The sequence below is a fragment of the Sinohyriopsis cumingii genome, chromosome 3 (genome assembly GCF_028554795.1).
Source record: "Sinohyriopsis cumingii isolate HCF-2022 chromosome 3, ASM2855479v2, whole genome shotgun sequence".
NCBI lineage: Eukaryota > Metazoa > Mollusca > Bivalvia > Unionida > Unionidae > Sinohyriopsis > Sinohyriopsis cumingii.
This window is the reverse complement of record NC_142963.1, coordinates 139,601,814-139,619,609: the sequence shown is the minus strand read 5'-3', so window position 1 is coordinate 139,619,609 and position 17,796 is coordinate 139,601,814. Positions and strand designations below refer to the sequence as shown.

The 17,796-nt window shown below is 34.5% G+C and overlaps 1 protein-coding gene across 3 annotated transcripts in view; it reads left to right on the top strand.

The window, feature by feature from the left end:
• LOC149803954 (uncharacterized) overlaps positions 1–17,796 on the top strand; it is a 180,265-nt gene that overhangs the window by 52,056 nt on the left and 110,413 nt on the right. For all 3 annotated transcript variants that reach the window (XM_089953781.1, XM_089953783.1, XM_089953782.1), the window contains one exon: positions 1,200–1,382. In XM_089953781.1, the coding sequence (XP_089809907.1) occupies positions 1,200–1,382 (183 nt within the window). The remainder of the gene's footprint in view (positions 1–1,199; positions 1,383–17,796) is intronic.

The following is a 17,796-nucleotide window of genomic DNA, read 5'->3' as shown; positions in this document are numbered from 1 at the left end:
ATTAGATCGTCTGTTTGAAAGAGTTTTTGTCCTGTCACGGATGAGAATGTAATAAGAATGATGCTAACTCTACGTCTGTCATTATTATCATATTGTAAATAAGCGACTTACCACTGTCATACCTTTTACAGATGAAAAGACCATTAAGATGACATGTCTATCGATAATATATCGTATCGTAGGCTGTGTATCATGAATGGAATCGATACATGGCAGAGGTGCATCATTTAACTCCTATTGATTGCACTGCTTCATGTTACCAAGTTTATACTCAGGATAGTAATAAATGATAACCAGTCTAACCATATTCAAACATCCACCTTCACAAGGTGTTTTGTGAACATTCTGGTGACTTTCCTGCAGAAATTTGCCCATATTTGGATCAATCCTAGTGGTATTTTATTCAATGGCTATTGTTCTAAGATGATCTCCTCTCTTCACACAATCCAACATTGTAACCAAAGAAAAGGTGAGAATGCAGTCAAGGTCAAAATTGCTGAATTCCTCTGTCTTGTGCCAGATACGACAGTGCAGGAAAGTAAGGCGATTTCAGAATTACCACAACTTAGATATACATAAAGTGATTCTCGTTTGATGTTACTATACATGTCTTTATAAAACAGTTCAGAATGCTGTTTTGCACAGTTTGCCTAAGTAAACAGAACACATCAGCAGAGAGAAATTACAACATACTAGCTGGCCCTTCCTTAAGACGATCGGAGTCAAAATTAATCGAATGTGAAAGTTGAATAATGTTTTTTTCACATCTACATTAGACCTGTTTTTCACAAACATGCCATCATACACATCCAGTTCTGCTGTGAATCCAATGGAAGGCAGTCCCTCTAATTTAATATGGGAAGAATGCAGACAAAGAATTGAAGAATACAGTGTTTAATGTTAATCTATTTAGATTGAGTAATATCACTTGCATGGTGTGAAAAGCAACAATAATGTTTTTTGTGTGTTTTTTTTTAAAGCAGCACACAACATATTGTCCAATCAAAACTTCACCTCACCCATCTAAAAATTATCAAGGGGACATTAGACCCATATATCAAAATCATAGATTGATCCTTGAATTATGTTTTGCTGTTATTTGGGGTTCTTTTTTATAGCTCCCAAGAGTTATTTTAAAACTTCAGAAGTGTTTGATACAACTATTGAGATTGCAGTAACTTACAACCAATTTATTTCAGAAATTCAATATTAGTGATGACTATTGTGGAACCTATGACATCAACACCCCCATTGATGGACAGATTCCCATACAAGCAGAGGCAGCCATTACCTTCAATACCACAGTGTCTGCGGTGGCAGTGACTACCGAATTTCAAGATACCATTGTCTTTGTTGGGACAGTCAAGGGACATATCATCAAGGTATGGAAACTGCACTATCATGTATAGAAATCCTGATTTAGGTAGATTACAATCGAGCTGTGTTTAAATTACAATTTACCAGTTAGTTCATTTGTATCCTGTATGGAAATCCTGCTTTATTTAGGTTACAGTCCAGCTTTATTGAGGTTAGAATCCACACTTTAGTCCCTTCGGATAAGGTTCTTTTTTTTCAGTACATTTTAACATGCATGGCTTAAAATGGAAACTGTTATGTTTTCTGTCTGCCTGACCATCCATCCGTCTGTCTGTCTCATGTTTGGTTTCTTTACAGCAACTTCAGTTGTCCACCATCTACACTTAGTGAACTTTGTGGTTAGCTTGCGCTTTGAGTAAGGAAAAACCTGTCAGTTTTGGGGTTTAGAAATGTCAAACTTCAAGGTCACTTTGACTGAAACAAGACAGTGGATTCTGGACAATGACATGAATTCTAGATTATCAACAGTTAATACATTTTGCCATTTGCTTTAATTGTGCTACGGATAAATGTTCAAAATGTATAACATCAGGATCAATGTGACTGAAAGACTCGGGATTCCTTTTCAGTGTGAATACTGAATTCCTTGTGAATAATCTAACATAAACTGATGAAACACTATGCATGCACAAACTATCTTGTGTCACATGTGTAGGGAATGAAATATTGTTTACATAAACAGAAAACAATTGTTCCATATGTGTAAAGAATGAAATATTATTTACATAAACAAAATGCAGAATGCCACTTGTGTAGGAATGAAACACTGTAGATACAAAGTATTTCATGTGATTTGTGTAGGGAATGAAATGATGTATACCTACACAAAATATGTGCCACATATGCAGGGAATGAAATACTGTTACATACACAAAATATAATGTGCTCCATGCGTAGGGAATAAAATATTATTACATTCACAAAATGTCTCATGCCACTTGTATAGGGAATGAAACACTGAATACATACACAGATTAGCTTGTGGTTCCTCTGTATATCAAGCAGTTTTTATACTAAAGTTTGTTTTGTCAGGTTTCCTTTGTATTCAGTGCAGTTTTAAAATGAAGTGTAATATGTTACGGTTCTCCTATCTCGGAGATGTTGCCAGAGCATGTGAGTGTGCAAATCCTACAGCTTTTTTTCCAGATGTGAGCTTAATACTGTGCTCTTTACAATATACAATTTTTATTGGCATTACGGTGCATTTTGTGATGTAATTTGTTCGGCCTGAGGTCTCATAGCACTTGTCGCATCTTTTTTCAGGTAGGGTACATCTGCTTAACACAAATGGCTGTTAATCACTTGAAGTATGTCAGATTATTGGTACTGGAAAATTTTGAGTGATTTTCATCCTGAAAATGATATTGAATAGGAGTCTGACATTATGGATGGACAAAAACAGATGGTATGCCAGTCAAGACTCTTTTCGGCAGTATTCAGAATTAAAGTCAGAATATCAAGCCTAAATAAATTACAGGCATTTTAAGAGTATAGTGCAATTTACATTTATTTTCCCATAGGGATCTTGTGCTATACTATATAAAGAAATTAAAAGGTACGGATATTGAGTGGCTCAAATTTTGTCTGATCAAGCTGATTTTGGCATTAATGGACTTAAAACTATAACACAGTGTTATGGAAGAGATAAAATGCCTGGCATGGTGAAGGTGAAACGTTGGCAGAGCTCAGTCTTTGAAGGCGGGTTCTCCGCAAAGAACAGTATTTATACAGATAAAGAGAGATTATGTTTAAATAATATTTATACACAGATATGGAGAGATTAGGCTTAAAACCAATCAACAGATTAATACTTATACAACTAGCGGAGACATCTTTTTGAGAATTTTGATGTCAACAGAGCTCTGACGGAGTGGAACAGGAAGAAGACAGCTTTTAAAGTGTTAGGTAAATATCAACTATTCCCCCCCCCCCCATTTCCCCTCCCCCTGCTTTCGCCATATTTTAGTGTTGGGGACAGGCTACTCCCTTTAGGCAAAGTCCTGGCAGCATCTGTGCAGTCCATTTTACAATGAAGTACATTATATCACGGTTCTCCATTTATAACGATGTGTATTATATTTGTGTTTCCCTGTATTCAGTAAAATCTTGCAATGAACGCCTATATTAGAATTCCCCAGTATTCATTACAGTTTAATAATGAAGTGTGTTATATCAGGGTTCCACTGTATTCAATACAGTTTTATAATGAACTCCCTATATCGGAATTCCCCAGTATTCATAACAGTCTTATTATCGAGTGTGTAATATCAGGGTTCCACTGTATTCAATATGGTTTTATAATGAAATGCGTTATATCAAGGTTCCACTGTATTCAGTACAGTTTTATAATGAAGTTCAATATATCATTTTCTCTTTATTCATTTTTATAGTGAAGTGCATTATACCAGGGTTCCACTGTATTCAATGTAGTTTTTTAGTGAAGTCTGTTATGTCAGGGTTCGACCACTCTGGTGACCTAAGTGGTTAGAGTGTCTGCCTTAAATGCAGGAGGTCTTGGGTTGGAACCATGGCCGAGTCATCCCAAAGTCTTATAAAAATGGAACTGGCAGCTGCCTTGCTTGGCGCCGAGCAGTAAGAGGCTAGTGTTTGGACTGTTTGTTCTGGTTTCAGGATAATGTGGCTTGGTGGGACATGATGCTGCATGTCTGTGGCGTGATGCCACAATGCTACACATCACTATAAACTGCCACACTGCAAACATCATAACAGTATGACTGAAAATATGTTAAAATTACATTAGCAATCCAAAATCACACACACACACACACACACATTTTGGTTTTCCCCTGTATGCAGCAGTTTTGTAATGAAGTGCATTATATTAGTGTTTCCCAATACTCAGCACAGTTTTGTAATGAAGTGCATTATATTAGTGTTTCCCAGTACGCAGCACACTTTTATAATGAAATGCATTATATCGGGGATGCCCTGTACTGGTGATGGTTATTTTATGCCTTAGTTGCGTTTTTGAGGTTATGGCATAAGTCAAATGTCATAAATTGAAAATATTGTAAATGCATGTGTATGAGCTGCACACGAGTCACAGCACATGGCACCAGTGATGGTGTAAAAATGAGCATCATATCAAAAAATTGAATGTTGTTTCCTTATAAATGGTTTTGAAATGAAGACATGTAAATCAAATAGTTGTGAATCGAGTGTCAGCTGTATTCAGTGCATTTTGTAATGCAACTCGCAGGGAATTCAGTAGATTCATCAGCAGCATCATGTTGTATGTTTTTTTCCGGTCTTGAACCCATTTTGACTGGTCTGTTTGAACTGATGGAAACCCATTTTGACTGGTCTGTTGGAACTGATGGAAACCCCTTTTGTATCTAACCACTGTTATGAGTACTGCTAATACAAAAAGCTTCCTAAGATTACAATGGGTCTGTAGGTTGTGTATTGGGATAGAGGTAATTAGTGGTGAAAGCTGCACATATATGTTATTGGTGGCATTCAGAATGTGTATTCAGGTGCTATCCTGGCTTGGGAATCTGTTTGATCTTATTAGCTAGATCTAGAAGTTGGAAAGTAAACACACTTGGAATTAAATTGATTAATTAACCTGATTTTTTGAACATGCAAATATTGGAAGTCACATGAGCCTTTAATCAAATTAATGCAATAAACTAGTTACCCAGACTGATATTATTGTAAACCTTTAAAAGCAATATATTAAAATGCCTTCTCAATCCTGGCTTGGACTCATACAAGATTGTTGTGCACTTTTCATGATAAATTCCAGCATTCTCAACAGCTTGAGTAGTCCCAGTGACAAAGGAAGATTTGTGACTGTTTTCCTGTGTATAACGATTCCAAAGTATGGAGAGTTAATTGCAGAATCAAAGCACCCACCAGTCTCAAGAGATGCAGAACACTGCAATACTTTGAGAAAAAGAACAAAATCTAGTACTTTCCAATAAGCTGTCAGTGTTTATTTTACAGAGAACTGCAGCTGTTGTTGCTATGCACCTGCATCTCAGTCTTGAAAATTAGATAATCACTGGCAAACTACTGCACAGTCTTTCCCTCCTGCTAAAGTAGTTACTTACATGTTTTCGATGACTAAGACATGTAGTAATTGTAGAATGGAGCAAGGATTAAGATACTTAGAAATCTGGCACCTGAAAAAATCCCAGAGTAGGATGAATTTGTTTTTCACCCACCAAAATGATGCTTTTCTAATCCCACCATCCCTTTTTGCCTTTACAGAACCCGTACATGTCATACTCTACACCAGAAGGAAGATTCTCCCATTATCATTACTACCTCCCATCCCTCCCATCAATGTTAAAACATTTCCTGGTATGAGAATGTACATTATCCGTGTCCATACTGATAATTTAATTCACTTTATTGTTACATTCTAAGTGTGTAATCGGAGCAAACAGAATTTTGCTGGCTAAATATAGCACTGAAAAAAGATTGGCTTAAAGGACTTTAGTGATCCATAACGAAATGGCAGGTGCAGGTTATTTCATAAATGATAAAAAAATGACATTTACAAAACATTTCATAAATGAGACAAACAAACGGCCGGTACAAGATATTTCATAAACAAAACAAAGAAATAGCAGGTACAAGACATTTCAACAGTGAGACAAAGAAATGGCATGTACAAGACATTTCATAAATGAGACCAAACATTAAATGCTTTCAAAATTGATCAACTCTAGAAGGCAGAAAGATTACGGAGTGAATGTCATTGTCGTTGTTCTTGCAGGTTTAATGCCATGTTTCAGCAGTAGATGAACTATACATGGTGGCCAGCATAGATGGGGAAAACCCAGGAAAGAACCACTGACCCACGAGAAGCTACTGGCAGGCTTTCTCACACACCTACATTGGTCGAACCCAAGAACCGATTCCACAGACAGAGGAGAGATGGCAGTGATCCGTAATAGTGAGCACTTTAGACCACTCAGCCACTTGCGGGCCCCATGAGTGATAGTAAAAATGTTACATAGTCAGTAAGATGTACAAATACTTAAATACTGAAATTTCATCCTTAATATGTAAATTTACATTGAAGTTTTGAGTTTTCAAGAAGGGAAAATACTCTGTTGATTTAGCAATATCTAATTAGTGTGATAACACATCATGGAAAGTATGTTTTATGTTTTGTATAATAACTGTCAGACAGGGCTGTCATAATTGTGAAAATTGTCAGCCTGAATTCAAATCTTAGCTTCAAACTGACAGTTTTATGGGGGCTTCCCAATACACTGTGACAAGTTTGAATTAATGGTTGCCAAAAAAAAAGATGAAAACGGCTAGAAGGTAATCAGCCCTTGGTTGTTGAAAAAAAGCTTAAAATGTTTGCGATGGTTTGCTGCTCATGCAATCACTCCACCATAAAATATTCACAATGTAAAATGTTTGCCTTTTCTCCCCTTTCTAGTCTTGGCTTCATAAAATATTTATTCAAGTTAAGGTTCAAAACCTGTGGATAGATTTATCAAGGTTACTTGAAGCCTGTGATGCTGTTATCATTGAATCTTGTAAATTTATGTGTGATAATCATCTGCCATAATCTACATCATGCCAAAGTGAACTTGGCAGTCAAGTGTTTTTTTTAACTTTTGATTTCTATGCATTGTTACCTTCACCTTGAGACTGGTAACATATGGTGAGAATTCCATCATCAACCTTCATGCACATCATTATTGCATATTATGTGCATGTTTACGAGACTGAATCAACATTTTAAAGAAAGTTTTCAAAATTTAATTTATTTAGAACATTTTAGTATTGGTATATTAGATTGCTGCACTTGCAACATTCTATATACTGGAGAAGTCACAAATATGATGGCTTATATTTTTTATGTAGTGCATATTCCAGAAATGGGAAAAGGATTGAAAATTAGACAAAGGTGTCTCAACAAGGTGAGATTGAAAATTTGGCCAAAGAGCCTCTACAAGGTTATATTGAAAATTGGGTCAAAGGTGGTATAGGTGGTTTGTCAACATGAACTATGTCAGTATAAGTGGGTAATATTAGTATTATTAAAATGTTACTTGAACAAGACTCTGGAAATACAACATCAATGCACTGTGTTCTTGGGCAGTATAATACGAAGATAAATTTTGAAAAGTTACAAACTTTTGGCCTTGAAAATGCCTGGAGATGTTGGTTTGTGCTCAGATTTGAGTCTAATCATTCCATGGTCACATAACATTTTCACGATGATTGATTTCTTTATCAGCCAAGGCATATTATGTCCCTAATGTAAAAAATCTACCATCAATTTAATCTAATACTAAAATTATCACTAGCTGTTCTGTATGTGTGTGTGTGTGTGTGTGTGTGTGTGTGTGTGTGTGTGTGTGTGTGTGTGTGTGTGTGTGTTTGAGTATGCGTGTGTGTGTTTGAGTGTGTGTGTGTGTGTGTGTGTGTGTGTGTGTGTGTGTGTGTAAGCTCTTATCTGGGATGCCCTAACTTAAACTATCAGATGTTAGATTATCAGATTTATTACAAATAAAATTCATCTTAAACTGCAGATAATTTTTAATGTGTTCCAATTAATAAAAATAAATTTTTAAGCATTTAGTCTAAAGATGTAATTTTCATGCTTCATACTTTAAAGACAGTCCATGTAGTGTAAGGGCCGGTCTGATCATATAAACAACGCCGTCCACTTCAATTTCTCTAAATGGAACCATATGATAAAGCACAGTCTGATAATACTATAGTCGTGGTCACATGATTGACATCTTGAGAATCGTCTTGTTTTTCATTTTGTAATTGTGTTCATGTCATACCCCATCAAATTTTAAATAGTACAATGAGTTACAAAACAAGGTAGTAAGACCTTTTAATATTTATTGTATTTGTATGTTGAGCTCTCTGTCATTATGCTAACCCCCACAGCTACTACTTGCCCATGTATGTATTGTCTATGCTATGTAAAAGTATTCATCATTTCATAGGGCAGTCATATTTTTTCCTGTAGGGATACTAATATTTCACCATCACAAGCTTCCCTGTTGACCATTCCACTGATTCAGCCAGCGGGGGAATCTTTCCAAGCAGTATCTATTAATTACAAGTGTGTCCATTTATGATAGATTTAGTAGCACTTAATAAGGCACTCAGAAATGTGGAAGCAATCTTCATAATGATTTATTCACAGTATATAATTCAATGGATTTTGCAAACTGGCAATTTCGAGTGATAAAGATGAGTGACATCCCTAATCAAAATTATGGCATTATTGGATCAATACTTTCATTGTGTAGCACTTGAGTTTATTACACTGTAAATAATGCTTTGTTTGGGGGATGGAGATTCCCCACTATTTTTTTTGGGGGGGGGGAAGGAAACAATGATCTGAATATAGGAGGAATTTAATGAAGAAATAAAAGTGAAGCTTGAAAATATTAATAATGCCTGATTTTCACACATTCAGTTGAATTATCAGTGCATTTGGTGCGAAATTATTATGAAATGTTATGATCAGACATTAAAGAATAAACCATGGCTATTACATATCATAGAATAAACCAAGACTACCGGAATTACACATAGAATAAACTATGACTATTAGACATGATAGTATAATCCATGACAATTAGACATCACATAATAAACCATGACTTTATAATTAGACATCACATATTAAGCCATGACTATATTACACATAGAATAAACTATGATTGTTATACATATAATTAACTATGATTATTAGACATCATAGAACAATCCATGACTATCACACATAGAATAAACCATGATTATTAGACATTATAAAAAAATGACTCATAGAATAAGCCATGACTAGTATACATATAATTAACTATGATTATTTGACATCATCGAATAAACCATGACAATCACACATAGAATAATCCAAGACTATCACACATAGAATACACCATGACTATCACACATCGAATAAACCATGACTATCACACATAGAATAATCCAAGATTATCAAACATAGAATACACCATGACTATTACACATAGAATAATCCATGGCTATTACACATAGAATAAACCATGACTGTTAGGCATCATAGAATAAACCATGACTGTTAGGCATCATATAATAAGCCATGATTATCACACATAGAATAAACCATGATTATTTGACATTATCGAATAAACCATGACAATCACACATAGAATAAACCATGACTGTTAGGCATCATAGAATAAACCATGACTGTTAGACATCATAGAATAAACCATGATTATTTGACTTCATAGAACAAATAATGACTATTGCACATAGAATAAACCATGACTATTACACATCATAGAATCAACCTTGACCTACAAGTAGAATAGACCGCTCCGGCGGCCTAGTGGTTAGAGCGTCCGCCTCGGATGCGGGATGTCATGGGTTCAAACCCCAGCTGAGCATACCAAAGATTTTAAAATTAGTGTTAGGACTCGTTGGCCTGGTGTCAGGATAATGTGACCGGGTGAGACATCATGATACATGTCTGTGGTATGATGTCCCAGTGCTAGACATTATTTTAAACTGTCACAGTGCAGACATTGTAGCGATATGACTGAACAATTGTTACAGCTACATTAAAAATATAAATTACACACACAGACACCAGTAGAATAAACCATGAATATTACAAATGGAATAAACCATGACTGTTACTTATATAATAAACCATGACTACTACACATAGACTAAGCCATGACTATTACAAATATTACAAATATAATAAACCATGTCTTTTAAACATCATAGAATAAATAATGTCTTTTAAACATCATATAATTAACCATAAATATTACGCATTTAATAAACCATGAATATTAGACATATAATAATAGACCATGCCTATTACACATCGAATAAACCTTGACTATTAAGAAATGAATAAACCATGACTATTACACATAAAATAAAACATGATTATCAGCATTGAATAAACCATGAATATTAGACATATAATAATAATGATAATTATAAAATGAATAAATCATGACTATTACACGTAGAATGAACCATGACTATTACACATAAAATAATCTATGGCTATTGAACTTCATAGAATAAACCATGTATATGACATCATATAATAGACCATGACTATTAGTCATGTTTGAGTCAGCCCTGACTATTAGATTTACGATATATAGAAGTACGTTGCGCAGGATCATGATGATTTCCTACTAATGACATGCCTACCATCATTATTCCAAATATCCAGACACTCCTGTTTTCCGGAAACCTTAATTGCATAATTTCTTGTCGTTTTCTATAGTGCACTCAATTACAGGATACCATGTAAGTTTAAAGCTGATGAAAATTAGAAAAATAAAAATGGATTGTTGATCAGTTGTTTGCTTGGTTTGTAACAGCAACATCACTTTCAGAACCTAATGTGGCTATGTCAAACCGAGGACATGGGAGGAAACTGCCATTCCAAGGGACCTAGGAAGCTGACCTGTCAGTTACCAAAATGCAACCCTTGGATTCTAAATCAGATGATTAACTATCTGAACTATGCCAGCTGCTGTCAGGTTGAAATGTAAACTAATGAATATTTGACCCATATGAACAACCTAATTGAATAGATGACCATCAGACCATGAACATTGATTGAATAGATGACCATCCGATCATGAACATTGATTGAATAGATGACGTACAGGCCAGGAACATTGATTAAAATGTAAACTAAGGAATATTTGACCCAGATGCAAAACTTGATTGAATAGATGACCATCAGACCATGAACATTGATTGAACAGATGACCATCAGACCATGAACATTGGTTGAATAGATGACCATCAGACCATGAACATTGATGGAATAGATGACCATCAGACCATGAACATTGATTGAATAGATGACCATCAGGCCATGAACATTAATTGAAATGTAAACTAAGGAATATTTGACCCAGATGCAAAATTTGATTGAATAGATGACCATCAGACTATGAACATTCATTGAATAGATGACCATCAGACCATGAACACTGATTGAATAGATGACCATAAGACCATGAATATTGATTGAACAGATGACCATCAGACCATGTACATTGATTGAATCTATGAACATCAGACCTTGAACATTGATTGAATAGATAACCATCAGAACATTAACGTTGATTGAATAGATGACCATCATACCATGAACATTGATTGAATAGATGGCCATCAGGCCATGAACATTGATTGAATAGAGTACCATCAGGCCATGAACATTGATTGAATAGATGACCGTCATACCATGAACATTGATTGAATAGATGACCATCAGACCATGAACATTGATTGTAACGATGAACATCAGGCCATGAACATTGATTGAATAGATGACCATGAGACCATGAATATTGATTGAATAGATGACCATTAGACCATGAACATTGATTGAATCGAAGACCATCAGGCCATGAACATTGATTGAAATGTTATTGTTGTTGCTGCAGGGCTTCACGCCATTTTTCAGCACAGGATAGGCTATACATGGCGGCCAGTATTAATGGTGGAGGAAGAACCCGGGAAAACCCCGGAAAGAACCACCGACCCACGAGAAGCTACTGGCAAGCTTTCTCACATACCCACATTGGCCGAATCCGAGACTCGAACCCACGTAGACAGAGGTGAGATGGCAGTGATCCGTAACGGAGAGCGCTTTAGACCACTCGGCCACTCGAGGCGATTGAAATGTAAACTAAGGAATATTTGAACCAGATGCAAAACTTGATTGAATAGATGACCATCAGACCATGAACATTGAATAGATGACCATCAGACCATGAACACTGATTGAATAGATGACCATCAGACCATGAACATTGATTGAACAGATGACCATCAGACCATGAACATTGACTGAATAGATGACCATCAGGCCAGGAAACCACTTTGATTACTTGCACTATTTGATATCCTCAAGGTTGGCAGTAATAAAAATAGCTGATACCTCAATAACTTGTGGACTTGGTGTATATAATTCACATTCTCACTAAAGCCAATCAACTTGTGTTCTATACAGTGTTCAAACATTTACAAGAGTTATCTTTGCTTTCCATTTTTCAGTAAGCTAAAAATGGATTGACATCTGTGATAAAATGGTCTGCACCTCCGACATGCATATTAGATGCTCTTTTTGTCTATATTTTGTTCAGTTACAGGTTTTTCCATGATGTATTTTTGGATGTCATCAGTATCATTACAAAATATTGTATTTTGTAACTAAAATCCTGAACCATTCGAAGTAACTTTGCTCAGTCCTTGCCATATTTGGAGTTGTAATTTTATTCAGTTGTAATCTAATTTCTTACAATCTCTTAATTCTGGATCAAGTGCTCTATGATAATTAGTTATTTCTTCATATTAATCTACATAATTTCTCAGCCAATCGTGTGGAGACAATCCAACAAAAGGTGGTGGTTGATCATGATCGCCACACATTATTACAGCAGTATTTTTGTCAATAACCAATCAAGAAATATTTTTAACATTTCTAATGAAACAGTGCATATTTCATCCCAAACAATAATTCTTGGAATATATTAGCATTTCTCGCCCATTCGTTCAGGAGTCAATTTATCTCCTTTCCATCGAAAGAATTTATGATAAGTGCATGATTTAATATTTCTTTCTCTCATTTCTCTTGCGAGTCTGTTTGTATGTGTTAATGCAACTATATAAAAATTCCGAAACAATTTAATCATACGAGTTGTTTTACCAGAACCCCAGGCTCTTTGAGTTAAACTGTTTGATGTCTAGCTACAGGATCAAATACAGATGGTGCAGATGATAATTTTGACATTTGATTTTTGGGGTAAAAAATATCATTAATTTAAACGTCGGCTGATTCAGAATAATTAAGTGTATTTTCTTGTCTTATTCTCCATTCACCCCATGATGCATAAGTGCCAGTATGGAGTTGTCCTAGCAATCCTGTATTCTTGTTGATATAAAATTAATCAGTAGCAACTCTGACAGCAAACTCAGAAACTGTATTTCTCATTGATAATAGATTTATTGAAACATAGGAGAGCATTAAAAATCTTAAATTAGTAAACTGCGGTGACTCACCATCAATATAAATCGCAATTGTACCTAATTTAGGTCCATTTGGCAAGAAAACTGTTTCTTGATTTATAAATGTATTTCTATACGTTGTATCAGCAATTATAATATCAAGTTCAGCATCATCTATAATCAATCTTGTACAATGTTGCTTATGATCATATGATCCTCCCTGGGTAAATTTACCGATCATATTTATGCTAAGATCTTTTGCGATTTTATTTTTAAAATCAGTTATATCGGGATTTTCATCATCAGAATATTTCTTATGTTGTGGTGACCAAACTTCTTTCTTGGATGAGATGATATAATTGCTTTACTTACAATCAACAATATCAGCATTTTTACATCGATATTGTACCGTAATAAAACTATTGGTGCCCGCATTTTTTCTAAAAAATGTTTGCCAAACCAGACATAACAAATTGGATGAAGATTTTCAGCAAACTTAAATGACATGATACAAGCAAATTTAGTCAAATCAAAATTTGGTAATGGTCATTTATCAATACTCTGGTCATCTCATGTGGCGGGTGTCGAAATCGCTCAAAATACTTAGAACACACTCCCATACCAAGAACACTTCCGGGATAGCATGCAACCATATAAACCGAAATAACATCCCTATAATCATATTTAGTATTCTATAATCAACTATGTCTGTATTCGACAGAACTGCGTTGTATTTCTTCAAGAAAATCCAATTATGCTGGCTTCCACAAATGTTTTTGTCTAGCAAAATCAGCAGCAACTGATGGAACGGTAAAACCATTACTCAGTAATTGTTCGACCCTGATATCGCAGAGTCATGGGTACATTTTAACGCAAGATTTTTGTTTTCCATTAGGTCGTAAAAACTGATCATAATTTCCATTATCTGAACTTTGAAACACCCACATGGATATATGATCATTATTATATATTTCGTTAATAAAACCATATATATATATATATATATATATATATATATATATATATATATATATATATATATATATATATATATATATATATATATCCTTGGTAAAATGTAACAGCTCGATTGCGAGGAAATATTGTTACTGCTTTAGTCCACGCGTGCGCTTTGTGATCAGTAATCTCAATCGAAGCTCCATTGACTTATGCTTTGATTCGTAAAAAATCTCTTTGGTTATTATTCTTACTTTATTGGTAGTTTATTTTCTTTCCTAACTTACCGAGGTCTTTGACAGATGCTCCACTATCTTTAACTATTTCTCCCCACTCGTTTATCATTTTACGCATTTTGCCCGTGAAACCGTTTTCACATATCACGTTTGTGACTCGTTCGGCTACTTAATTTATTTTTGAAACTTTTACCGGTTTTAGATTATTAATGCTGGGTTTATCATTTATCAGATAAATTCCATGAAGAACCGAAGTTGCATGCTGCGCTCTTTCATTTTTCGGTTTGTCAATACCAGTCAACATTCCGTGTCTGGAATTTTTACTTTATCCGTTATGAAGGACAGGGTCACGTTGGTCACTGATAATCCAAGTATCATTGTTTGTTTCTGCTAGTACAATAAACAATATATTTGATTTTCGAGATAATTAATAATTATCACAGCTTGTTTGTCGTTCAGTGCAGCATTGATACCATCATCGACACCATCGGTGTTGCAAATGATTTTAAACATCGACCACACATGAGATGCACCATCTTAACTAAATTCTTCTTTGGCTTCAGGAATAGTATTGATCAAATGTATATTCATCTGATCAACCAGAGCTCGTATCAGTAAGTCAGGGGATATTCTGTCAAGAATAAATTTGCCATTGAAGGCTTCATTTTAATTGTGGATAGTATATCATCCATATTAGTATTTTTAAAACAAATATATATTTAAATTGAAAAATTATAGCTGTATATACTGATTCAAACAAAGAATAAAAGTAGCTGGCTAATGATAGGCTCTTCAACTCCTTGTGACAAAGCTTGTGTAAACAAATTATGCGGATATCATGTACAAAGTGTGCAGAGAGAGAGTTTAGGACCAAAACTGTGTTTGAAGTGTTGTGTTGGACTTAGAGGAAACACGCCATTGTGTGTGCAGTGTGGTGGTAAAAAGTACAGATAATTGAAAAGATATTATGATATAAAAAAAAATAACACTGATAATAATGATAAGGTTATAAGAAACGCTGAAGACTATCTAACTCGATATTCAGGAAAATAGTTTGACCATTAATCATTTAAACAAAAAATAATATATACAGATGGAACAAAAATAATTTGTGAGACATCCTATAATAACGAACTATGAAGCATCCCGTGATGGTGTAATCATGCTATCGACTAAAAAGACCTTTAGTCAGCGATGTTAATAATTTAGGTTATCTAAGATTTACTGTTGGGAAGAAAATATATTTCTTTCGTAAATTTATTTTTGAATGGTTCAGCGGATTAACTGAGAATGGTATTGTGATAGACCATATTGATTGAGATATGAAAAATTATGATTTGTTTAATTTACGAGCTGTTACACAAAGTCAGAATTGCATTTTTGGAAGTACAGGTTCTAATAATAAGAGTGCAAGATCAGTTTTATCTGTAAATACAGAGACAGGCAAAAAAATAGAATTTCAATCGACATGTGCTGCTGCTAAAGACAATATATTTTGTTGTAAATAAAATATACGGATCTGCTTTTGCGAAAAAAATTTATACAAAAGATAACTTTTCATTATTGTTGAAGGAAGAGAACTCTATCAAGCTAAGATACCTCCGGTAGTGTTGCTACTAATACTATTTATTTATTTATTAAAATTTTTGTGTCACATTCTACATCGCTAAATACAACTATTATATGACCATTTCGAGACTTCTATCATTTTTGGTGAAACAGGGGTAATTACATATTATATATAAAATTCCCCGAATCGCCAATGATCGATACAATATTTGATCATTTCGTGGTTTCTACCGTCAGTTGCACAACATCACTAAATATAGTAATATTGTTGCGATGTTGTCCCCGATCGCACGGTATGTAAGGTATTTCTGTGCTGATGAACAATCGTGACAGAACAGTTATCTGATCATTCTGAAGTTTTTATCGTTTGTGTGACAAGCATATAAATTAAAATAACAGTATTGTTGAAGGGAGATAACTCTGTCTTTCTCTCTCCGGCAGACTAATTCATTAGAAACCTCGCTTGTTACTGCGATTGACCTCAAAGAAAGGATATGACTCTGTAGCATTTCTTGAGCTTAATATTTTTTGTCATTGTAATTAAATAATTAACCATCTATTTGCTAATTAATATCAGTGAATTAACATAATTGTATAATAATTCAAATTAGTAGGAGGGTATTTACGGTTTCTAACTTATCAACAAAAATCTAGGTAGAAAAGTGATTATACACACAATGTTACATGTACAATACAGGTAAGCTATTTTTAGATCTTTAGGTAAATAGCTGTATTTCAACCTTGACTCTGTCAGTGCAAAAATATAATGTGCGATTATTTCATACAGTGTGTTTAGAAACAGAAAATAAATTTACGCTGTAATTTTAATATGTACTGTATAGTCATCTGTAGCAATCCAGCATAGGTAACTTTATAATAATTTCTGAAAAATATATCAGTAAGATTAGAACAAAGCGCAGTGGTAGAGCGGCCGATTCTCATACTCGAGGGTCGGAGTTCTAGTCTCATGACTGACATACTGTCGACGGTAAAGATAAAGAATGGGAGAGCTCCAGCCCGAAAGGATTTCATGTAAACCTCCTCACCACATCTAACGTGGTGAGTGCCGCTTTGCATTCTCCACAGGGTTTGATATTGGAGGTGTGTGCATGAATTTGAAAATGTGGACGCTCCAAAAATAAGTCGTTGCGTGACGTGTGCTCTAAATCTCACTGAAGGGTACTCCACACAAAACATTCACAAAGAATGTCAGCCATATAATATAATTAACTTTGAAAATATTAATGCTATTATTTCTGAAATAATAAAATTAAAATGTGACTTTACAAAAATATTTGATGAACTAACTATTGAAAAAATAATTGGTGATTTTGAATCAATACAAGAACAAAAATTGAAAATAAATATACAATATCCGCAGAATGCAGATTAATTAGGCTAATTCATTAAGCTATGTTTAAATCTTTGGCTGCGGTCGAGGAAACGGAAGTTGATAAATTCATCTCGCTTGCACGTGCGATCGAAAATATTAGATCAGAATTATCTTACGAATACGAAAGAAAAAAGATTATAAACACAGTGTTAGACATTTAAGAAAGGTTATGTTAGATCGTAAAAATGAAAGTGATGTCAGTGACTGTATTGTGAAAGTTATTGATTGTGTCTAAGAGAATCAGTTTATAAAACATTCTGG